Genomic DNA, 23,691 nt, shown 5'->3' on the forward strand with positions numbered 1-23,691 from the left:
GCCAGAGGGGGCGCTGGTGGATTTGGACTCGGTTCTATCCGGAAGTGTCGTCTGTCAACAAAGCGGACCCACGTGTAGAGAAAGGAGAGGCATGCGTGGTGATATTTTAATAGTGTTGTTAAGGAGGTGAAGAAAACAGTTAAGTGAAGAATAAATGAATGAAAGTTGAGGATTATTCGTCAACATGAAGTTCGCTTACAGGGTAAGTACCTCGCGCCAATCAATGACGCAGTTTAAGACGTTTTCGGAACGGATCAGCAAAGCCCCATTAGAAAAGTGTCGCTTTAAGGATTCTGATTCTGGTTTTAATACGTTTGTGAAGAAATGTTAGGTTTTATAATTTATTCCCAGAAAACATTGGTGTTTATAAATGGATCGGCCTTATTTTATATTTAAAAAACAGCATCAACTTGTCTTATTTTGAGAAGAAACTATCCAGATGCGTTGACAGATGTTCTTGAGTTCTCGTAGGGTTCTACGAGGCTGTTCGTCCCTTCGCATTCAGGCTCTCTCACGTCTCCTCTCTGTAGTTTTCCAACCTGCTCGGAGCAGTCTATCGTCAGGGGAACCTGAACTTCTCCAAAGATGGAAACGCTGTGATCAGCCCAGTGGGAAACAGGGTCTCTGTCTTCGACCTGAAAAAGTAAGTCATGGCCTGGGTGTAAACTGTTGTGATTCGTGAAGCAGCTGGCATGGCATCTTTATCTGTAGACAAGAGGCAACATGCTGTGGACTAAAACAGCTGGAACAAGGAGTTGTCGGATTTTGCAGGTTTGGATGTGCATGGGAAAAGTGTTTGTGTTTCCTTTTTTCATTGTAAGGATAATTTCTTAATTCACATACTCAGTCTGACTTTATTTATGTTTACATTGCTCGGTCACTTAACCAAACGACTGATCCATAAACGGATCTATTTGTCCGTCCGTTCATTAAAGTGACTAAGTGTCCAACCTTCAATCCAGTTAATTTATGTATGCAGCAATTCACATTTGTCCAAATTTATCAAACATATTGTTTAAGCAGAGTCTATATTTAACTTGACCTCTGTATGAATATTTAAGATCCATTGTGAACATTCATATTTAATAATAGCGTAATAATGGCTGGGAAACTGACTGAGCAATCTGGAAATTTGAATTGGGGAATTCTGAAAATATGTACAAATGTCACATTTTTAAGGTGTCTGTAAAAATAAAAATAAATATTTGACAGATTTTTTGTTTTTGTTTTGCAGTAACACGTCTGAGACGTTGCCCATCTCTACTACCAAAAATATAACGTGTGTGGGTGTGTCTCCCGATGGCAGCTTGGCCATAGTGATCGATGAAGGTAAAAACATTTATTTGTCTAAATACGTGTGATAGTTTTATTAACACCACAAAACCCAACAGTAAATCTGAAAAAGAATATAACATTCCCAGGTTTTGCATTTTAACGGGGCCTGTATCCTGTACAATTCAGCTAAAAAACAATCAAATCTGTTAAAAAGGCTGACAAAAGTGTGAAGGCCCTTGAACTGATGTGATTTGAGATTTGCATTTTGACACATAGACCACCTTATTTCCAGCATACATCCCATCTGATGGATGTAGGTCATGGCTGACACTGACTGCTAACTAGAACTGCTCTTGATTTATATCCATCAGAATTAAAATCCCAGTCCTACAAGAAGGAAAGTAATACTATGTGTGGTGTTCTTTTGGTATTGCATAGTGTTTAGTCTATTATTGCAAGAATAGACAAAAGGTCATTGAGTTTACTGTAATACCTCCTCCTGAACAAGACAGTGGATAGCAACAACTCATTTTTAACACCAAGAGACCACACTTAGTGACAGCAGTTATTGCTGATAATATATAAAAGTAGGAGAAAATCACAGAGTGAGGGAAATAGGTAATTATATCCTCCAGCAGCCTAAGCCTATAGCAGCATAACTATAGAGGTAGCTCAGGGTAACATGAGCCACTCTGACTAGAAGCTTTGTCACAATGGAAAGTTTTAAGATTAGTCTTAGAAGTAGACGGGGTGTCTGCCTCATGGACCAAAACTGGGAGTTGGTTCCACAGGAGAGGAACCTGATAGCTAAAGGATCTGCCTCCCATTCTACTTTTAGAGACTTTAGGAACCACCAGCAGACCTGCAGTCTGAGAGTCTGAAAATCTCTTAAAAGCCTTATATTTAAGATGAATTTAAATTCTATTCTGGATTATCAGGGAACCGGTGAAGAGAAGATCAAGTTAGGAGAAATTGTCATCAGGACTCTTGCTGCAGTATTTTAGATAAGCTGGAGGCTTTGGGCTGGACTTGTGGGGCTTTCTTATGGCAAACCTGTAACCCTGGCTCTTAGAACAGAGGCATAGTTTTCACACGTAGAACCCGACCAGTGCAGAAACTCCTGCAGCTCCTCCAGTGTAGCCTTCAGTTTATGTGCCACCTCCCAGAGCCGTTTCTGAGTTGTTTTAATTAGGGCTGTGCAGTTCTGCCAAAAATCTACATTGCGATTTATTTTAGCCATGAGCGTGATTGACTTTTCTCTGCATTAACCATAAGCAACAAAAATGGCCTGCAGATAAATATGTTTGTAAACAAGGACTATTTAAAACAACTGAACTGTTTTTTTTATTAATCAGAATATTCTTATTCAAGAGAACAGCTTTTTGAGTTGAACATCAATCCTTGTTGACCATAAAGAGCAAAGTGCAACCAACAAAGAAGTCTATGTATTAAACAGTTTGACCGGTACTTAACGCTATGGTGAGATTCCTGAAAGTTTAGGGGAAAAGTTTGATCATATAAACTCCAAAACACGTAATAAAGTCAAATTCTCACTGCTGTAACTCTCTTCCATCTAAAGGACACCTAAAGGATGTGTTTTATCCATTAATTGCTACGTAGCCAAGAACTGCAGACCCCTGACAATATTATATGTGGGATTTTTGTCATTTCTCCTGATGCATTTAGACAATAAGATGCCCTTTGTGACCATGGTTTTAGCTGAAGTTTGAAAGAGTCAGGAAAATCCTGCTGGGTTGGAATAGGATAGAATTCAGAAGGATTCATCTGGGGCTCATTTTAACAGCACATAAACCTTTCGCTCTAACTATCTTGGGTTCGCTGTTCAGATCTGCGGTTTGTTCGTTTTCCGTCAAACAGATGGAGCGGCGCTGCTGGTCAGCCTCATCACCCGAGCCGTCCTTCATCACTTCCACTTCCACAAGCCCGTCAGCAGCGTCCGCTTCTCACCGGACGGCAGGTCCTGATCTCGTAACATCTACTCAGCCAACGTGGTCTTAATCACGCGTCCACAGATTTCAGAGGTAACCCGCTCCGATTTCCCGCCTCAGGAAGTTCGTCGTGACGAAGGAGAACGTGGCGCTGATGTACCACGCCCCTGGGAAGCAGCGGGAGTTCAACGCCTTCGTTTTAGACAAGAGCTACTACGGCCCGTATGACGAAACCACCTGCATTGACTGGACCGACGACTCCAAGTGAGCACAGGAGTTTGGGAGGAAAGGTAAAGGTGTGAGCGGCAGTGATGTTTGGGGCGTTTCCCCTGCAGGTGCTTTGCGGTGGGCAGCAAAGACATGTCCACATGGGTGTTTGGAGCGGAGCGCTGGGCCAACCTGATCTACTACTCCCTGGGTGGACACAAGGACGTCATCGTGGGCTGTTTCTTCGAGCAGGACAGCTTGGATGTATGTTTGCTTCCTTTGTTAACCTGCCGACGTGGCGCTGCACATTTCTGGTAACACGTCTGCGGCGGTCCAGCTTTACACAGTGAGTCAGGACGGCGCGCTGTGCGTCTGGGAGAGTGACACCGAGCTGGACGGTCTGGTTCTGAAGACGAGCGTCGGCGAAGCCAAACCGCCGAGACAAGAGACGGACGACGAGGACGAGGAGAGGGTTGGTGGAGAGGAGGGGGAGGTGATTCGAGGCAAAGCTGAAGCTCCAAAAGACAAGAACAAGGTTAAAAACGTGCGATACAAGCAAAGTAGCAAGTAAGTTTCATTTATTCCTTTTATTTTGTTACATTTGTTTTCTATTGTTCCATACAGACCCTGTTACAGCATTAAAACCTAAAACCTGCCATCTGTAGCCTCGCTCACCCTTTGACCGTCGCTAGGAGAACAACACCTGTAAAGTGTAACGTTGGGAGGGAATATTATGGTGTGGGAGGGTGGGGTGTCCAGGAGCTGTGTCCTCTGTTCCAGTGGGAGAAGCTCCAACCGCTTACCAGGCTATACCAGGCTATAGCAGGCTATAGCAGGGTATATCTGGCTATACCAGGCTATAGCAGGCTATACCAGGCTATAGCAGGGTATACCAGGCTATACCAGGCTATACCAGGCTATAGCAGGCTATAGCAGGCTATACCAGGCTATAGCAGGCTATAGCCTGCTATAGCCTGCTATAGCCTGCTATACCAGGCTATACCAGGCTATACCAGGCTATACCAGGCTATACCAGGCTATACCAGGCTATACCAGGTCTGCAGAACTGGTCTGCATAGAGTCCTGATCCCGACCCAAGAGACGACCTTCAGACTGAATTAGTGGAGACTGTGACCCAGGCCTTGTCGTCACAGATGGCCTTCTTAAAAACGATCAGGAATTCCCACAGACCTGCGTTAAACCCTCTGGAAAGCCTTCCCAGAAGAGCTGAAGCTGCTGCAGCTGGAAAGTTAAACCCTATGGACTGATAATGGGACGTCCTTTAATTTAGCACGAATAAAGACCAGCAAACAGCAGCTAGATAGAAGCTCGTTGCACAGCTGTTGGGTCAGTCCAGACATCCTATAATCCAGCGTTCCTGGTTAGAAGTTCTTTCAACCTTTCAGCCTCTAACTTTTCATTTAACATAAAATCAGGAAACTGCTTTTTATTACTACAGCCGGTGAAACCCCACAGCATGATGCTGCACCCACTGTGCTTCACAGTTAGTGGGTTCTTTGCTTTAATGTGCAGACCTTTGACCATAGCTGGATATATTTACCCATAGGACAGATAAAAATACGGCATGTCTGATTTCACGTGTTCCTAATGATTAATTTTTTCTTGAGAAACTGGAACTTTTTGCGCTTGCAGACACTTCTTCAACAAAGAGGGGGAGTTCAACAACCTGACCGCTGCTGCCTACCACAGACCGACCCACATCCTGGTTACCGGCTTTGCCTCTGGCGTCTTCCACCTGCACGAACTCCCGGAGTTTAACCTCATTCACTCGTTGAGGTGGCTGCTTCTTATCATCAGACGGTGCTGGACCAGGAAACGCCTGGAGAGTCTGACTTCCTGCTGATTTCTGTTCCCCTGCAGCATTTCAGACCAAAGGATCGCCTCGGTGGCTGTGAACACCTCTGGAGACTGGATCGCTTTTGGATGCTCTCGTAAGACGGTCTTCCTGTCTATTGGTGATCGTTTTATCTGGGAGAAGTGTAAAATCTAGGTGTACACATGATTTCAGGGATGGGCCAGCTGCTGGTGTGGGAGTGGCAGAGTGAATCGTACGTCTTCAAGCAGCAGGGTCACTTCAACAACATGGCCTCGCTGGCTTACTCCCCAGATGGACAGTACGTCGTAACAGGAGGGGACGACGGAAAAGTGAGTCCAGAAGATGTCGGAACCGTAAAGTCGCCGGCACCTGAGTGCGACCATGTCAGAGCTGTGGGTTTATTTCTTCAGGTTAAAGTGTGGAACACCAACAGCGGCCTCTGCTTCGTCACGTTCACCGAGCACACCAGCAGCGTCACCAACGTCACCTTCACCTCCAGCGGCTTCGTCATCGTCAGCGCTTCCCTGGACGGCACCGTCAGGGCGTTCGACCTGCACAGGTGACCTTCCCGCTGCCGGACTGCTTCCACAATGCAAACAGCAAATGTCCGTAGCGGACGACGAGAGAGACGAAAGGGTGTGAGGGTGCAGCTTTGTGTTTGCAGGTACCGCAACTTCAGGACGTTCACGTCGCCGCGACCCGCGCAGTTCTCCTCTCTTGCTGTAGATGTCAGCGGAGAGCTGGTGAGCGCAGGAGCTCAGGATTCCTTTGAGATCTTCCTCTGGTCCATGCAGACAGGCAGACTGCTTGAGGTAGGAACGTGTTTATAGCCGTTTAACGCACTTTTTTTGTGGTGTTCCCACCCCGACCACAAGAAAAAAACTCTGTCCTCATGGAGTATGCAACAAGCTCTACGCTGCTGTTTCTGCTACATCTTCAGAAGAACCCAACGAGATCTAGAGAAACTCATGCAAGCGTTTATGTTTAGTCATATTGATTACTGCTGCGGTGCCTTCACAGGTCTGCCCAAAAAATCAGCTGCAGCTGATCCAGAACGCTGCTGCTCGTGTTCTGACTAAAACCAGGAAGATGGAGCACATCAGCCCAGTTCTGAAGTCATTCCACCGGTTCCCTGTAGCTCAGAGAATACACTTTAAAATACTTCTGTTAGTCTATAAATCCCTGAATGGCTTAGCACCTACACACATTAAAGACCTGTTGCTGTATCAAGCCTCCAGATCACTCAGGTCTTCTGGTTCTGGTCTGTTCTGCATGTCCAGAACCAAACATGGAGAAGCAGCATTTAGTTTTTATGCTGCACCAACATGGAACAAACTTCCAGGAAACTACGAATCAGCCGAAACATGGAGTTCCTTTAAATCAAGACAGAACACCCAGCTGTTTAGAGCTGCTTTGGGCTTTCTAAGGGGGTTAGACCTAAACTGCATTTCGTTGCCTTGTGCCTGTACCTGTGTAATGACAATAAAGTTGAATCTAATCTAATCTAATAAGAACAGGAACAGTGACCAACATGTTTGAGCTGTATTGATGTTTTCACCTGAAAAAATGTAATGTCTGTTACTGGTCTCACAACCGTGACCGTTTCAATGTTTATGATGTTTTTATGTTTTCATGATGTAAAGCACTTTAAACCGCCTTGCTGCTGGAATGTGCTTTATAAATAAATGTGACTAACTGAGACTGAGATTCTCTGTCGTTGACCAGGTCCTCGGAGGACATGAGGGTCCGGTCAGCTCGCTGTGTTTCAGTCCTGTGCAGTCCATCCTGGCTAGCGCTTCATGGGACCGCACCATCCGACTGTGGGACATGCTGGACAGCTGGCAGGTTAAAGAAACACTCCCCCTGATATCGGATGGTAAGTTCCTAGAACTCATGGAGAGAAAAGCAGAACCCTGGAATTAACTGTTTCTGCCAAAAGAGGGCGCCAGAGTGAAAGCCTGTTAGAGTCCTGTCAGTTGCTGACTATTTAAATTAACTATATCATTATAATTAACAGTGCATCTTTATTTCTAAGGGGGTAGAAGGAAAATATGGGATGACCCAATTCCGACACAATAAGGGAATCAAATAATGTTGTAATCTGTAAGGATTTACAGAAAAACAAATATTCAAGAATTGATGGAAAAGGTGTGGAATCACAGTTTGAATGCAAAAATTAACTTAATGCCAAGTTTTTCATAAGAAAACATACATGTAATTACTTGATTTTGAGTCTAATAAATTGTAAAATTCTAGGAATAAAATTAATCCATAAACATTTTTAGCAGATTTGAGACAAACATATGCATTTGCAGGTTTGCTTGGTTATGGATTCAAAAAGTGGAATCACTAAGCGTTATAAGTAAAACAAAAAAGTGGAATAACTCAGTGTTGAGGAAGCTATAAGGGAATCACTCCAACAACCCTGAGGCAGTAATTCTGTAAATGTTCAGGTTTGTAAATAAAGTTCTGGGATCACTGCAAATGTTTCTAGAATAATTCAGTGTGTTTAAGAAAAAATGTGAAATCAATTTCTTAAAATCAGCTTTGAGGCAGAAAGTTTTTTGCAGTTAGAATTTTTGTTTTTATCAATACATTTTTATTTGGTCATATTTTATTTATAAATGAATTATGAGCCTGTTGAAAAAAACGTAGAATCCCACCATGTTCAACACAAAAATAAAATGTGATTTTATTTTATTTTATGGAGTCTCAAGCTGTTAAAAATGTGTTGAGTCACAGTTATGATGGGGAAAAAAATGTGGCTCATTTTCAACTCTTTGAAAAATTATGAAATCACCCAAATTTGGGTAAAAAATTATAGAATGGGCAGTGAAAAAAGAAATGCAGTCAGTTAAGTTAAAAAAAAGTTGTTACTAAACAAATACTCAAAAATTATGCGATTAGTCTGTTTTGAATAAATAAAACAATCTAATAAAATAGTATAAAAAGCATTAAAACACGTTTGGTAGTATAGAACATTTGAGAAAAAGTTTTGAATCTTTCATTCTTGAGGGGAATTAAACATTAAATTACCCAATGAGTCACCCAATATTGGCCAAAAAATAAGTGAATTATGGGTTTACAAAGAAAAACAACCTGCAGAAGATCATCCTACAGTGGAAGTCTATATTTTTTACCAGCAGCTACACTTAAGTTCTGTAAATGTTTTTTTTTTTTTCCTCTCCTAAACTACATGTTTATGCGCCGTGTTCATTTTCCTCGGATGATGTAGCGCCCGTCTCTGTGTGTTTCTCCTCAGGTCTGTGTGTGACGTACCGCCCTGACGGCCAGGAGCTGGCTGTGGCCACCCTCAACGGAGAAATCTGTTTCTGGAACCCCCAGACGGCCGCACAGACCGGGTCCATAGCCGGGCGGCACGATCTGGAGGCGGGGCGCAAGGACACGGATAAAATCACAGCCAAGCAGTCCGCCAAAGGAAAGTGAGTGCAAATGCCTGAAACCTCAGCTGCACGTCTGTAGACGCTCGGCTTGTCTTTAAACTCTGGACCTTCGTGGTTTAGGTCTTTCACAGCTCTTTGCTACTCTGCTGACGGGGAGTCTATTTTGGCGGGAGGCCACTCAAAATTCGTCTGTATCTACAACGTCGCTGAGCAGATGCTCACCAAGAAGTTTGAGATCTCCTGCAACCTGTCGTTCGACGCCATGGAGGTAAAAGCAAGCGTCCGTTCACAGTGGCGCCCAGCAGGAACCCCTTCGTGTTTGTGATCGCTCCTTTCACCTCCAGGAGTTCCTGGACAGACGGAAGATGACGGAGTTTGGCAGTCTGGCTCTGGTGGACGAGGGCGCCGGAGATGGAGATGGGGTCGACATTAGCCTGCCCGGAGTCCGCAGAGGTACAAGTCCAGGCTGAGCCCCCAGGGTTTTTGATGTTTGGATACCCAGATGTTGTAGACTGTCAACTTAAAATGAGTTTTCACTGACCAGAAAAGATCTCCGTAAAAGATTAATGCCACAGCTCATCTAAAATGCTGCTGGCATGTGGATCTCCTCAGTCCGTCTGAGAACTGTTGGCTCAGCGTTCCCAGAAGTAAACCAGGGGACGCAGCATTTAGCTTCTATGCTCCTCGGCTCTGGAACAAACTCCCTGAAAACCTGGGATGTCTCCTTTAAATCAGGGCTGAAAACATGACAGTCTACTGCAGCCTTAGCATCTAATGGTTGCTTTCTCAGCAACCTCATTTTTTCTCATTTTATCACACCTAGCTGTAATTTAGCAATTTAGATCACTTCTTTTTATCCATTTTTTTTGCATAAATTTTGATCATTGAGTGAATGGATGGAAAAAAAAAATCATACTTCTGATTTCTTTTTTTCACTCGCTGTGTTCTAAAAGGGGACATGAGTTCTCGTCACTTCAAGCCCGAGATCCGAGTCAGCTCGCTGCGCTTTTCTCCAACGGGTCGCAGCTGGGCAGCCACCACCACTGAGGGCCTGCTGGTCTACTCCCTCGATGGATCTCTGGTCTTCGATCCGTACGACCTGGACCTGGACGTGACGCCGGGCAGCATCCGCAAACAGCTCCGCCTCCAAGAGTGGGCGTCGGCCATCGTCCTGGCGTTCAGACTGAACGAAAATGCGCTGAAGCAGGAAGTGCTGGAAACGGTGCCACATGAGCAGAGTGGGTTTGATCCGCCTGTCATAGGTTTGCAACCTTTAAACCCTATAGAACCAGACTTAGATCCTTTGTGTGCGTTTTATGTTCTAGTCCCAGTGGTCTGTGGCTCTCTGCCTGAGATTTACGTGGAGAAGCTGCTGGGCTTTGTCGCTACCTGCTTGGAGAAGTCGAGTCACCTGCAGTTCTACATGACCTGGGCCCAGAACCTGCTCATGCTGCATGGGCAGAAACTTAAGAACAGGTAACAACACATTTCCTGACTCATGCCACTGCCTGAATTTATCCGTTGATGATAATTCTTGGATTTCAATGGTCTCCAGGTCTGCTTCCATACTCCCAACATTGCAGTCGCTGCAGAAGAGCATCCAGAGACACTTTGACAATCTGGCCAAGCTGTAAGTCTCCAAATTTCTCTTGTATTTCTGTCCCTACTGGAATCGGGTTAATTGTTTCATGGATATTTTCCTTACAGATGTGACTTCAACATGTATAACATCCGCTACGCCGTGGCACTCTCAAAGCAGAAGGGCGTAAAGAGGCCCGCTGAGGAGCAGGAGGAACATGAGGAACATGAGGAAGAGATGTCTGAGGAGATGAGCGAGGCTTCTATAGAGGAATCAGAAATGATGCTGTAGTCTGTGTCCAATACAATGATTCATTGTAAAAGATTATTTCTTTCCACTTTTAAATATTAATTGTAAGCAGTTTTTTTTTTTAAAATAAACTCATCTTGTTGTGTCTTTGACTTTTAGTCATTTTATCCTTTTGGATGATCTTTATCAAATTCTGACATTATTTATACCTGAAATAAAAATTTAACCCAACACACTCAAAGATGGGATTATTTCTTTAAAAATATAGAAATCAGTCTAAGATTAGGATTTAGAACGGGATAGCAGCCAGCACCGGGTTTGAAAGATTACAGCAATGACTGTATATTTCTGACTTTGCTTCCTAATTTTATTTAAGGTGTGACAGAGTTAAATATTTGCCCCATTTAAGAGGTAAAGTAGCAGGTTTGCTTAAAGGCAGAAAGACAACAGCAGTGGTCTTCATTAGCACCTTATACGTTGGGGAAGTAAAGTCAGCAACATGCAAACATTTAAGGTAAACCATAATACCAAGTTTGAAGGACATCAACAATAACCATAGGCCCATTTTGTTCTAAATTGAGGAACTAATGTAAGAAAGATATATGACACCACTTAGGAGGAAACATAGCAGGTAAGTGTTAACACAATGCCAAGCTGGAAAGACCAACGCAAAACAAGGACCCAGCTGGGAATGCAGTTTTCACTAAGACATGGCTATAAGGTCATGTCCCCAACTCCAGCCACCATCTGACCATACGAGCTGACAGAGGTTTGGAGGGGAGCGGCAAAAGCAAAGAAGGTGGATTGGCTGTGCTTTTGAACAACAGATGATGTACTCTAAGACATGTGACTGTGAAGTGTCATCTCTGTAACTGGAATGTTGAGTTGTTGACAGTAGGTTTCCGTCCTCTGCTAGATTATCAGTATATTTCCAACCGCTTACATTCCACCATCAGTTGTTGCCAAAACTGCTTCCCGGAGTCCGCAGCGGTGTTTGAGGCTAAATCTGGTTATTTTATTATGCTTCTGTCTTTTAATGTTTCAACAGTTTGTCAGCCGCTCTGTCAAAACAATAGCAACATTGGATTTATTTCATGCAAATGTCACGGATTCATGTGAACTAGCCTCCAGGGGCCCGTTCTTTGTACGTCGCTAACTCAGCTGGATTTGATTGTTGACGATCTGGCATGATCTTGGGTCGTTTGGTTCTTCGAAACTCATCCTGGACTTGTTGTCATAGCGACATGTGCGCAAGTTTAAGCGCGAGAGCAGGCTTATTTCATGTAAACAGGATTAGATCGCAGCTTTATAAGCGGAGGAGATGGGAAGTCTGTCGTAGCCAGTGGTGGAGAAAGTACTCATACAATGTACTTAAGTAAAGTACAAATACACAGACAAAAATTTACTCAAGTAAAAGTCAAAGTACCACATTATTATTTACTTAAAGTAAAAGTAAGAAAGTACAAGCTTTTAAAACTACTTAAGTATTAAAAGTAAAAGTACTTGCCAACCATAATACCTAACGGCTTATATAATGTCCTTAAGTGTACCTATCGTATTAGTTTAATAAATCAGTAATGTACCATTTATGAGCAATGCTGCAGATAAAGCATTTTTTATTGTGTTTACCCCCTGTGACAGTTAGATTTAGATATTTTATTCTATGCATCAGAATTCCAGGGATGACCTGCAGGGTTACTGTAATTAGGCAAAATGAGAGAAATTATTATACCTTTGAAATGTTTTATTTAATTCAAAATAAACACGTTCAAAAGAAAATTGTTTCCCTGAAAAAAGGGACTTTAAACTGACCTAACAAACATCAAGCGATTTGGAAACATCTAGTCTTTTGTCCTAACAAAACATGAACTTAACTTTTTTGCCAGCTATTTTGAGAGAACTCTTAACAGAAAGGGGCTGAGGACATTCAATCAAGGAAGAGGAGTCCAACTTGGAACAGCCACATAAAGTTCTGTAGCCTCTGTATATGGAATAGAATTTTCCCATTCTGGGAGTTAATGATTCTGCAGGTCCTGCGTACTGTGGCTGCTCTTCTTGAGGGAGGCCTAATGGTTATTTCCCGCTTTGGATTGGTTCAGCGGACTGATTCTGCTCTCGCCATTGGATACTTTCAAACTAACGAACAAATCAAAAAACTAAATGCGTCTTGGATTGTAACGAGTAACGAAACGCTGTATAGAAATGTAGTGAAGTAGAAAGTACAGATACTTACTGTTAAATGTAGTGGAGTAAAAGTAGAAAGTAGCCATTATTAAATCTACTTAAGTAAAGTACAGATACACGGAATTGTACTAAGTACGTAACCAAGTACTTGTACTTTTTCCCACCTAGCAGCATTTACGGCGCACTGTTGCGGAAGGTGCAATAATAATTTCAGAGCTTTTCGAATTAATCGCGTATTGCGCAATAGGACAGGATCCTTTAGCGCAGCGCGACAGTGTAATTGTAGAGAGATTTTTCTTGGTGGCTGTATAAACAGACAAACATCATTTAACAGTGGCTTTTAAAAAGAAATATTTAAGTTATTTGTATGATGGTTTGTTTTTTATTTTATCGTATTCAGTAAGAAGATTTGTTCAGGCCATTTTATTGTGAAGTTTAGTTTTACTTTGAAAGGCTTGCTTCCTGTCGAGCCATATATTGTATTAGAAAAAACTATGGATGGATTATGTAGACACGGAGCAATACAGTTTTACCGTGTAAACTGTGGATGACTTGGAAAAGAAGAATTTAATTTTTTGTAAATAATGAAATTTTTTTTGTTAAAATTCCCACGTGTTTGCACGTGTCCTTACCAGTGTCTAAGGAAATGACGCCGAAATTGGATCTCTTGACCTAACAAATGCCTTTTTAAAATTAAGTATAATAATTAAAGGCTATCATTTTGTAGAATATTCTTGTATTTCACTTTTACTTGTCCCCATGTTCTAGTGGGTCCCTGTGGAGGCTCTGAAAAGAACAAAGAAAATATGAGATTATTAAAATGCAACAATTCATACTGTAGAAAGTGATAGAAACATCTACCATGGGACAGTATTTACGCATTAATTTGTCTGCTAGTTTTTGCCAACCCTCTCTCCTGGCTTTAACAGACTTTGAGGTGTTACCTGTCGTTTTAATTAAAGACTCAAATTCGGCATAACCTTCCATTAAAAGCTTGTGTTCTGCTTGGGAGAAAAACTGAAGGCGTTCATTTGGCCATGCTGAACAGCCAATAGCAGCGTTGCTGATCAATGTTTCTACTATCGATACATTGTGTCTGGCGCACTTCCCCTTTGGCTAAAGAGGCTTACCCAATAGAGGTACTTGGATGGACCCTTGGTTTGGAGTTTTGTCTAAGTTGACTATGATAATGGATTTTTGAGAAGAGATTTCTTGTCTGCTACAATTTTCAACTGCTATTGACAGGAGTTCAATTAAGGCTAAAAACACCATAGCTCACAAAACCCTTCTGGTAAGAAGTTTGGCTCACTGTCCTACATTAAATATGAAGACGCTCCAAAGGCACTGCTGGGATTTGAACCCAGGATCTCCTGTTTACTAGACAGACACTTGACCAACTAAGCCACAGCGCCTCAGTATTTGGTTTAGTGTCCATTTTCCAAGTATTGAGGGGACCCATTAAAAGGAATCCATTACTCTTGGCCTTCAATATTTACACACAAGTGGTAAAATTTCTTCTTGTAACGCCATATCTTCTCTCTGGACATTCCGTGAAGGGGCTTTGCTTATACGTCATGTCGGGCAAAGATTGTGCATACTTTAAGGCTTCTTAGCGCTGGTAATTGATGTCGCAGGGTTCCAGCAAAACTATCTTTGAGAGGAAGATTACAGGCGCCTTTTCCTACCTCCTTCTTTGGCTGACTGCATTATTGGGACAGCACATAATGGCGATCGCTGGCGCACTTCCGCTTTGGCTAAAGAGCTTACCCAATGGAGGTACTTGGATGGACCCTTGGTTTGGAGTTTTGTCTGAGTTTGACCATAATAATGGATTTTTGAGAAGAGATTCTTGTCTGCCAAAATTTTGGAGTGCTTTATGACAGGAGTTCAATTAAGGCTAAAAACACCATAGCTCACAACCCTTCTGGTAAGAAGTTTGGCTCACTGTCTACATTAAATATGAAGGACGCTCCAAGGCATCTGCTGGATTTGAACCCAGGATCTCCTGTTTACTAGAACAGACACTTTGACCAACTAAGCTACAGCGCCTCAGTCCTTTGTTAGTGTCCATTTTCCAAGTATTGAGGGGACCCATTAAAAGGAATCCATTACTCTGGCCTTCAATATTTACAACACAAGTGGTAAAATTTCTTCTTGCAACCAAGAAAGTCAAGCTGATTGTTGAAACTCAGATTTGTTTTCTCTTAAGAGCCAGGTGCTTTGACTTACTAAGATAAAGCAGCTTGTATGGCGACCTTTGTAATACCAAGTACCTTGTCATGAATTTTAAACAAACCTAAAGCAATGGAATAAGCTTTGAAAAGGAAAAGCACGGTTTTCCTGAAACTTGGCCAAGGTTGAAAGTACAATTTTCTACCAAAGTCTTATCAGAATTTCAATAATATTCAGGTACTAATTTGCCTAATAATGTTCATCATTACCAGAAAAGGGAGTAATTATGCTCAGGTTAGCATAAGCTTTAGCTCATACGCTGCAGAAATCTTATAAACTGATCCGCACTGCTTCATAATCATTGTGTTTAAAACACTTTGTCTCCACAATGACCATCATGTCATGACCTGATGGAATTGTAATAGTACAGTATGAGTGAGAGTAAAATCCAGGACTACATTCTTGCGAAATGAACTACAAAGTACGTCCATATCTTCTCTCTGGCACATTCCGTGGAAAGGGGCTTTGCTATACGTCATGTCGAGGCAAAGGATTGTGCAATACTTTAGGCTTCTTAGCGCTGGTAATTGATGTTGTCAAGGTTCCAAAGGCAAAACTAGCTGGCTAGAGGAAGATTGACAGGCCTCCTTTCACCTACCTCATTCTTGTGACTGACTATGCATTATTGGGACCAGCACCTATCATGGCGAACCGCTGGCGCACTTCCGCTTTTTGGCTAAAGAGTGCTTACCCAATAGAGGTACCTGGATGGAGCCTTGGTTTGGAAGGTTTGTCCTGAGTTGGACTATGATGATGGATTTTTTGAGAAGAGATTCTTGTCTGCTACAATTTTGGAATGCCTATACGACCGGAAGTTCCAATTTAAGGCTAAAATACACCATAGCTCACAAAGCCCTTTAGGTAAGACGTTTGGCTCCACTGTCTACATTAAATATGAAGAATGCTCCAAAGGCACTGCTGGGATTTGAACCCAGGATCTCCTGTTTACAAGACAGGCACTTTGACCAACTAAGCCACAGCCCTCAGTATTGGTGAATGTCCATTTTCCAAGTATTGAGGGGACCCATAAAAGGAATCCAATACTCATGGCCTTCAATATTTACAACACAAGTGGTAAAATTTCTTCTTGCAACCAAGAAATCAAGCTGATTGTTTGAACTCAGATTTGTTTTCTCTTTAAGAGCCAGGTGCTTTGACTTACTAAGATTAAAGCAGCTTGTATGGCGACCTTTGTAATACCAAGTACCTCGTCATGAATTTTAAAACAAACCTAAAGCAATGGAACAAGCTTTGAAAAGGAAAACCACAAATTTCCTGAAACTTGTGCAAAGTTGAAAGTACAAATTTTCTACCAAAGTCTTATCAGATATTTCAATGACGTTAGGTACTAATTTGCCTAATAATGTTCATCATTCACCAGAAAAGGGAGTAAGTATATGCTCAGGTTAGCATACGCTTTAGCTCGTACGCTGCAGAAATCTTAGAAACTGATCCGCACTGCTTCATAATCATTGTGTTTAAAACACTTTGTCTCCACAATGACCATCATGTCATGACCTGATGGAAATGTATATGTACAGTATGATGCGAGTAAAATCCAGGACTACATTCTTGCGAAAATGAACTACAAAGTACGCCATATCTTCTCTCTGGACATTCCGTGAAGGGGCTTTGCTTATATATCATGTCGGGCAAAGATTGTGCAATACTTTAAGGCTTCTTAGCGCTGGTAATTGATGTCGCAGGTTCCAAAGCAAAACTATCTTTGAGAGGAAGATTACAGGCTCCTTTACCTACCTCCTTCTTTGCTGACTGCATTATTGGGACAGCACCTATCATGGCGACCGCTGGCGCACTTCCGCTTGGCTAAAGAGGCTTACCCAATGGAGGTACTTGATGGAGCCCTTGGTTTGGAGTTTTGTCTGAGTTGACATATGATAATGGATTTTTGAGAAGAGATTCTTGTCTGCTAAAATTTTCGACTGCTATATGACAGGAGTTCAATTAAGGCTAAAAACACCATAGCTCACAAATCCTTCTGGTAAGAAGTTTGGCTCACTGTCTACATTAAATATGAAGGATGCTCCAAAGGCACTGCTGGGATTTGAACCCAGGATCTCCTGTTTACTAGACAGGCACTTGACCAACTAAGCCACAGCGCCTCAGTATTTGGTCAATTGTCCATTTCCAAGTATTGAGGGGACCCATAAAAAGGAATCCATACTCATGGCCTTCAATATTTACAACACAAGTGGTTTAAAATTTCTCTTGCAACCAGAAATCAAGCTGATTGTTGAACTAAGATTTGTTTTCTCTTAAGAGCCAGGTGCTTTGACTTACTAGATAAAGCAGCTTGTATGGCGACCTTGTAATACCAAGTACCTCGTCATGAATTTTAAACAAACCTAAAGCAATGGAATAAGCTTTGAAAAGGAAAAGCCACGGTTTTCCTGAAACTTGTGCAAAGGTTGAAAGTACAAATTTCTACCAAAGTCTTATCAGATATTTCAATGATCGTTCAGGTACTAATTTGCCTAATAATGTTCATCATTCACCAGAAAAGGGGAGTAATTATGCTCAGGTTAGCATAAGCTTTAGCTCATACGCTGCAGAAATCTTAGAAACTGATCCGCACTGCTTCATAATCATTGTGTTTAAAACACTTTGTCTCCACAATGACCATCATGTCATGACCTGATGGAAATGTATATGTACAGTATGATGTGAGGTAAAATCCAGGACTACATTCTTGCGAAAATGAACTACAAAGTACGCCATATCTTCTCTCTGGACATTCCGTGAAGGGGGCTTTGCTTATACAGTCATGTCGGGCAAAGATTGTGCAATACTTTAAGGCTTCTAGCGCTGGTAATTGATGTCGCAGGGTTCCAAAGCAAAACTAGCTGTGAGAGGAAGATTACAGGCTCCTTTTCCTACCTCCTTCTTTGCTGACTTGCATTATTGGGACAGCACCTATCATGGCGACCGCTGGCGCACTTCCGCTTTGGCTAAAGAGTGCTTACCCAATAGAGGTACTTGGATGGAGCCTTGGTTTGAAGTTTTGTCTGAGTTGACTATGATGATGGATTTTTGAGAAGAGATTCTTGTCTGCCAAAATTTTGGACTGCTTTATGACAGGAGTTCAATTAAGGCTAAAAACACCATAGCTCACAAACCCTTCTGGTAAGAAGTTTGGCTCACTGTCTACATTAAATATGAAGGACTGCTCCAAAGGCACTGCTGGGATTTGAACCCAGGATCTCCTGTTTACTAGACAGGCACTTTGACCAACTAAGCCACAGCGCCTCAGTATTTGGTCAGTGTCCCATTTTCCAAGTATTGAGGGGGACCCATAAAAAGGAATCCAATTACTCATGGCCTTCAATATTTACTAACACAAGTGGTAAAATTTCTTCTTGCAACCAAGAAATCAAGCTGATTGTTGAACTCAGATTTGTTTTCTCTTTAAGAGCCAGGTGCTTTGACTTACTAAGATAAAGCAGCTTGTATGGCGACCTTTGTAATACCAAGTACCTCGTCATGAATTTTAAACAAACCTAAAGCAATGGAACTAAGCTTTGAAAAGGAAAACCACGGTTTTCCTGAAACTTGTGCAAAGTTGAAAGTACAAATTTTCTACCAAAGTCTTATCAGAATATTCAATGACGTTCAGGTACTAATTTGCCTAATAATGTTCATCATTCACCAGAAAAGGGAGTAATTATGCTCAGGTTAGCATAAGCTTTAGCTCGTACGCTGCAGAAATCTTAGAAACTGATCCGCACTGCTTCATAATCATTGTGTTTAAAAACACTTTGTCTCCACAATGACCATCATGTCATGACCTGATGGAAATGTATATGTACAGTATGATGCGAGTAAAATCCAGGACTACATTCTTGCGAAAATGAACTACAAAGTACGCCATATCTTCTCTCTGGACATTCCGTGAAGGGGCTTTGCTTATACGTCATGTCGGGCAAAGATTGTGCAATACTTTAAGGCTTCTTAGCGCTGGTAATTGATGTCGCAGGGTTCCAAAGCAAAACTAGCTGTGAGAGGAAGATTACAGGCTCCTTTTCCTACCTCCTTCTTTGCTGACTGCATTATTGGGACAGCACCTATCATGGCGACCGCTGGCGCACTTCCGCTTTGGCTAAAGAGTGCTTACCCAATAGAGGTACTTGGATGGAGCCCTTGGTTTGGAGTTTTGTCTGAGTTGACTATGATGATGGATTTTTGAGAAGAGATTCTTGTCTGCCAAATTTTGGACTGCTTTATGACAGGAGTTCAATTAGGCTAAAAACACCATAGCTCACAAACCCTTCTGGTAAGAAGTTTGGCTCACTGTCTACATTAAATATGAGGATGCTCCAAAGGCACTGCTGGGATTTGAACCCAGGATCTCCTGTTTACTAGACAGGCACTTTGACCAACTAAGCCACAGCGCCTCAGTATTTGGTGAATGTCCATTTTTCCAAGTATTGAGGGGACCCATAAAAAGGAATCCAATTACTCATGGCCTTCAATATTTACAACACAAGTGGTAAAATTTCTTCTTGCAACCAAGAAATCAAGCTGATTGTTGAACTCAGATTTGTTTTCTCTTTAAGAGCCAGGTGCTTTGACTTACTAAGATAAAGCAGCTTGTATGGCGACCTTTGTAATACCAAGTACCTCGTCATGAATTTTAAACAAACCTAAAGCAATGGAATAAGCTTTGAAAAGGAAAACCACGGTTTTCCTGAAACTTGTGCAAGGTTGAAAGTACAAATTTTTCTACAAGTCTTATCAGAAATTTCAATGACGTTCAGGTACTAATTTACCTAATAATGTTCATCATTCACCAGAAAAGGGAGTACTTATGCTCAGGTTAGCATAAGCTTTAGCTCGTACGCTGCAGAAATCTTAGAAACTGATCCGCACTGCTTCATAATCATTGTGTTTAAAACACTTTGTCTCCACAATGACCATCATGTCATGACCTGATGGAAATGTATATGTACAGTATGAGTGAGTAAAATCCAGGACTACATTCTTGCGAAAATGAACTACAAAGTACGCCATATCTTCTCTCTGGACATTCCGTGAAGGGGCTTTGCTTATACAGTCATGTCGGGCAAAGATTGTGCAATACTTTAAGGCTTCTAAGCGCTGGTAATTGATGTCGCAGGGTTCCAAAGCAAAACTAGCTGTGAGAGGAAGATTACAGGCTCCTTTTCCTACCTCCTTCTTTGCTGACTGTCATTATTGGGACAGCACCTATCATGGCGACCGCTGGCGCACTTCCGCTTTGGCTAAAGAGTGCTTACCCAATAGAGGTACTTGGATGGACCTTGGTTTGGAGTTTTGTCTGAGTTGACTATGATGATGGATTTTTGAGAAGAGATTCTTGTCTGCCAAAATTTTGGACTGCTTATATGACAGGAGTTCAATTAAGGCTAAAAACACCATAGCTCACAAACCCTTCTGGTAAGAAGTTTGGCTCACTGTCTACATTAAATATGAAGGACGCTCCAAGGCACTGCTGGGATTTGAACCCAGGATCTCCTGTTTACTAGACAGGCACTTTGACCAACTAAGCCACAGCGCCTCAGTATTTGGTAAGTGTCCATTTTCCAAGTATTGAGGGGGACCCATAAAAAGGAATCCATTACTCATGGCCTTCAATATTTACAACACAAGTGGTAAAATTTCTTCTTGCAACCAAGAAATCAAGCTGATTGTTGAACTCAGATTTGTTTTCTCTTTAAGAGCCAGGTGCTTTGACTTACTAAGATAAAGCAGCTTGTATGGCGACCTTGTAATACCAAGTACCTCGTCATGAATTTTAAACAAACCTAAAGCAATGGAATAAGCTTTGAAAAGGAAAACCACGGTTTTCCTGAAACTTGTGCAAAGTTGAAAGTACAAATTTTCTACCAAAGTCTTATCAGATATTTCAATGATTTCAGGTACTCAGGTAATAATTTCCTAATAATGTTTCATCATTCACTCAGAAAAAGGGAGTAAGTATGCTCAGGTTAGCATAAGCTTAGCTCAGTACGCTGCAGAAATCTATAAAAAACTGATCCGCACTTGCTTCATAATCATTGGTTTTAAAACACTTTGTCTCCCACATGACCATCATGTCATGACCTGATGGAATTGTATATGTTACAGTATGATGATGAGTAAAATCCAGGACTACATTCTTCTTGCGAAAAGAAACTACAAAGTACGCCATATCTTCTCTCTGCACATTCCGTGAAAGGGGCCTTTGCTTATGACATCAGTCCGAGGCAAAAGATCTGTGGCATACTTTAAGGCTTCTATAGCGCGGGGTAAATTGTATGTCGCAAGGGTTCCACAAGCAAAACTAGCTGTGTAGAGGAAGATTTCACAGGCTCCTTTTCCTACCTCCTTCTTTGCTGACTGCATTATTGGGACAGCACCTATCATGGCGACCGCTGGCGCACTTCCGCTTTGGCTAAAGAGGCTTACCCAATAGAGGTACTTGGATGGAGCCTTGGTTTGGAGTTTTGTCTGAGTTGACCATAATAATGGATTTTTGAGAGAGATTCTTGTCTGCCAAAATTTTGGACTGCTTTATGACAGGAGTTCAATTAAGGCTAAAAACACCATAGCTCACAAACCCTTCTGGTAAGAAGTTTGGCTCACTGTCTACATTAAATATGAAGGACGCTCCAAAGGCACTGCTGGGATTTGAACCCAGGATCTCCTGTTTACTAGACAGGCACTTTGACCAACTAAGCCACAGCGCCTCAGTATTTGGTTAATGTCCATTTTCCAAGTATTGAGGGGACCCATAAAAAGGAATCCATACTCATGCCTTCAATATTTACAACACAAGTGGTAAAATTTCTTCTTGCAACCAAGAAATCAAGCTGATTGTTGAACTCAGATTTGTTTTCTCTTTAAGAGCCAGGTGCTTTGACTTACTAAGATAAAGCAGCTTGTATGGCGACCTTTGTAATACCAAGTACCTCGTCATGAATTTTAAACAAACCTAAAGCAATGGAATAAGCTTTGAAAAGGAAAACCACGGTTTTCCTGAAACTTGTGCAAGTTGAAAGTACAAATTTTTTACCAAAGTCTTATCAGAAATTTCAATGACGTTCAGGTACTAATTTGCCCTATATGTTCATCATTCACCAGAAAAGGGAGTAATTATGCTCAGGTTAGCATAAGCTTTAGCTCGTACGCTGCAGAAATCTTAGAACTGATTCACACTGCTTCATAATCATTGTGTTTAAAACACTTTGTCTCCACAATGACCATCATGTCATGACCTGATGGAAATGTATATGTACAGTATGATGCGAGTAAAATCCAGGACTACATTCTTGCGAAAATGAACTACAAAGTACGCCATATCTTCTCTCTGGACATTCCGTGAAGGGGCTTTGCTTATACGTCATGTCGGGCAAAGATTGTGCAATACTTTAAGGCTTCTAAGCGCTGGTAATTGATGTCGCAGGTTCCAAAGCAAAACTACTGTGAGAGGAAGATTACAGGCTCCTTTTCCTACCTCCTTCTTTGCTGACTGCATTATTGGGACAGCACCTATCATGGCGACCGCTGGCGCACTTCCGCTTTGGCTAAAGAGTGCTTACCCAATAGAGGTACTTGGATGGAGCCTTGGTTTGGAAGTTTTGTCTGAGTTGACTATGATGATGGATTTTTGAGAAGAGATTCTTGTCTGCTAAATTTTGGACTGCTTTATGACAGGAGTTCAATTAAGGCTAAAACACCATAGCTCACAACCCTTCTGGTAAGAAGTTTGGCTCACTGTCTACATTAAATATGAAGGATGCTCCAAAAGCACTGCTGGGATTTGACCCAGGATCTCCTGTTTACTAGACAGGCACTTTGACCAACTAAGCCACAGCGCCTCAGTATTTGGTCAGTGTCCATTTTCCCAGTATTGAGGGGACCCATAAAAAGGAATCCATTACTCATGGCCTTCAATATTTACAACACAAGTGGTAAATTTCTTCTTGCAACCAATAAATCAAGCTGATTGTTGAACTAAGATTTGTTTTCTCTTTAAGAGCCAGGTGCTTTGACTTACTAAGATAAAGCAGCTTGTATGGCGACCTTTGTAATACCAATAACTCGTCATGAATTTTAAACAAACCTAAAGCAATGGAAATAAGCTTTGAAAAGGAAAGCACGGTTTTTCCTGAAACTTGTCCAAGGTTGAAAGTACAAATTTTTTACCAAAGTCTTATCAGATATTTCAATGACGTTCAGGTACTAATTTGCCTAATAATGTTCATCATTCACCAGAAAAGGAGTAATTATGCTCAGGTTAGCATAAGCTTTAGCTCGTACGCTGCAGAAATCTTAGAACTGATCCGCACTGCTTCATATCATTGTGTTTAAAACACTTTGTCTCCACAATGACCATCATGTCATGACCTGATGGAATTGTATATGTACAGTATGATAGGAGTAAAATCCAGGACTACATTCTTGCGAAAATGAAACAAAAAAGTACGCCATATCTTCTCTCTGCACATTCCGTGAAAGGGGCTTTGCTTATACGTCATGTCGAGCAAAGATTGTGCAATACTTTAAGGCTTCTTAGCGCTGGTAATTGATGTTGCAGGTTTCCAAAGCAAAACTAGCTGTGAGAGGAAGTTTACAGGCTCCTTTTCCTACCTCCTTCTTTGCTGACTGCATTATTGGGACAGCACCTATCATGGCGACCGCTGGCGCACTTCCGCTTTGGCTAAGAGTGCTTACCCAATAGAGGTACTTGGATGGAGCCTTAGTTTGGAGTTTTGTCTGAGTTGACTATGATGATGG

At 41.8% G+C, this 23,691-nt stretch overlaps 1 protein-coding gene and 5 non-coding genes across 6 annotated transcripts; 1 reads left to right on the forward strand and 5 right to left on the reverse strand.

Annotated features, from left to right (window-relative positions):
• Positions 1-62: 62 nt before the first annotated feature.
• On the forward strand, positions 63-10,652 carry LOC118557805 (periodic tryptophan protein 2 homolog). The gene is made up of 20 exons (XM_036128167.1): positions 63-202; positions 531-643; positions 1,235-1,329; positions 3,154-3,253; positions 3,345-3,488; positions 3,560-3,695; positions 3,769-3,998; positions 5,085-5,228; positions 5,313-5,383; positions 5,461-5,597; positions 5,679-5,827; positions 5,933-6,080; positions 6,994-7,144; positions 8,531-8,711; positions 8,793-8,940; positions 9,017-9,125; positions 9,626-9,910; positions 9,998-10,148; positions 10,228-10,302; positions 10,380-10,652. The coding sequence occupies exons 1-20, from the start codon at positions 185-187 to the stop codon at positions 10,540-10,542; spliced, it is 2,748 nt and encodes a 915-aa protein (XP_035984060.1). The 5' UTR covers positions 63-184; the 3' UTR covers positions 10,543-10,652.
• Positions 10,653-15,826: 5,174 nt separating this feature from the next.
• On the reverse strand, positions 15,827-15,900 carry trnat-ugu. Its single transcript has one exon. It is a non-coding gene; the product is annotated as a tRNA-Thr (tRNA).
• Positions 15,901-18,109: 2,209 nt separating this feature from the next.
• Positions 18,110-18,183, reverse strand: trnat-agu. The gene has a single exon. It is a non-coding gene; the product is annotated as a tRNA-Thr (tRNA).
• Positions 18,184-19,254: 1,071 nt separating this feature from the next.
• On the reverse strand, positions 19,255-19,328 carry trnat-agu. Its single transcript has one exon. It is a non-coding gene; the product is annotated as a tRNA-Thr (tRNA).
• Positions 19,329-20,396: 1,068 nt separating this feature from the next.
• On the reverse strand, positions 20,397-20,470 carry trnat-agu. The gene has a single exon. It is a non-coding gene; the product is annotated as a tRNA-Thr (tRNA).
• Positions 20,471-21,567: 1,097 nt separating this feature from the next.
• trnat-agu lies at positions 21,568-21,641 on the reverse strand. Its single transcript has one exon. It is a non-coding gene; the product is annotated as a tRNA-Thr (tRNA).
• Positions 21,642-23,691: the final 2,050 nt, after the last annotated feature.

The sequence above is a fragment of the Fundulus heteroclitus genome, chromosome 24, assembly GCF_011125445.2.
Source record: "Fundulus heteroclitus isolate FHET01 chromosome 24, MU-UCD_Fhet_4.1, whole genome shotgun sequence".
Taxonomy (NCBI): domain Eukaryota; kingdom Metazoa; phylum Chordata; class Actinopteri; order Cyprinodontiformes; family Fundulidae; genus Fundulus; species Fundulus heteroclitus.

What these genes read in the sequence shown, in the direction of transcription:
- LOC118557805 (XM_036128167.1), top strand. An exon ending in GACTGGACCGACGACTCCAA is followed by an intron (nt 3,489 to 3,559) that starts GTGAGCACAGGA and finishes TTTCCCCTGCAG; the next exon opens with GTGCTTTGCGGTGGGCAGCA. An exon ending in AAGCAGTCCGCCAAAGGAAA is followed by an intron (nt 8,712 to 8,792) that starts GTGAGTGCAAAT and finishes TTCGTGGTTTAG; the next exon opens with GTCTTTCACAGCTCTTTGCT.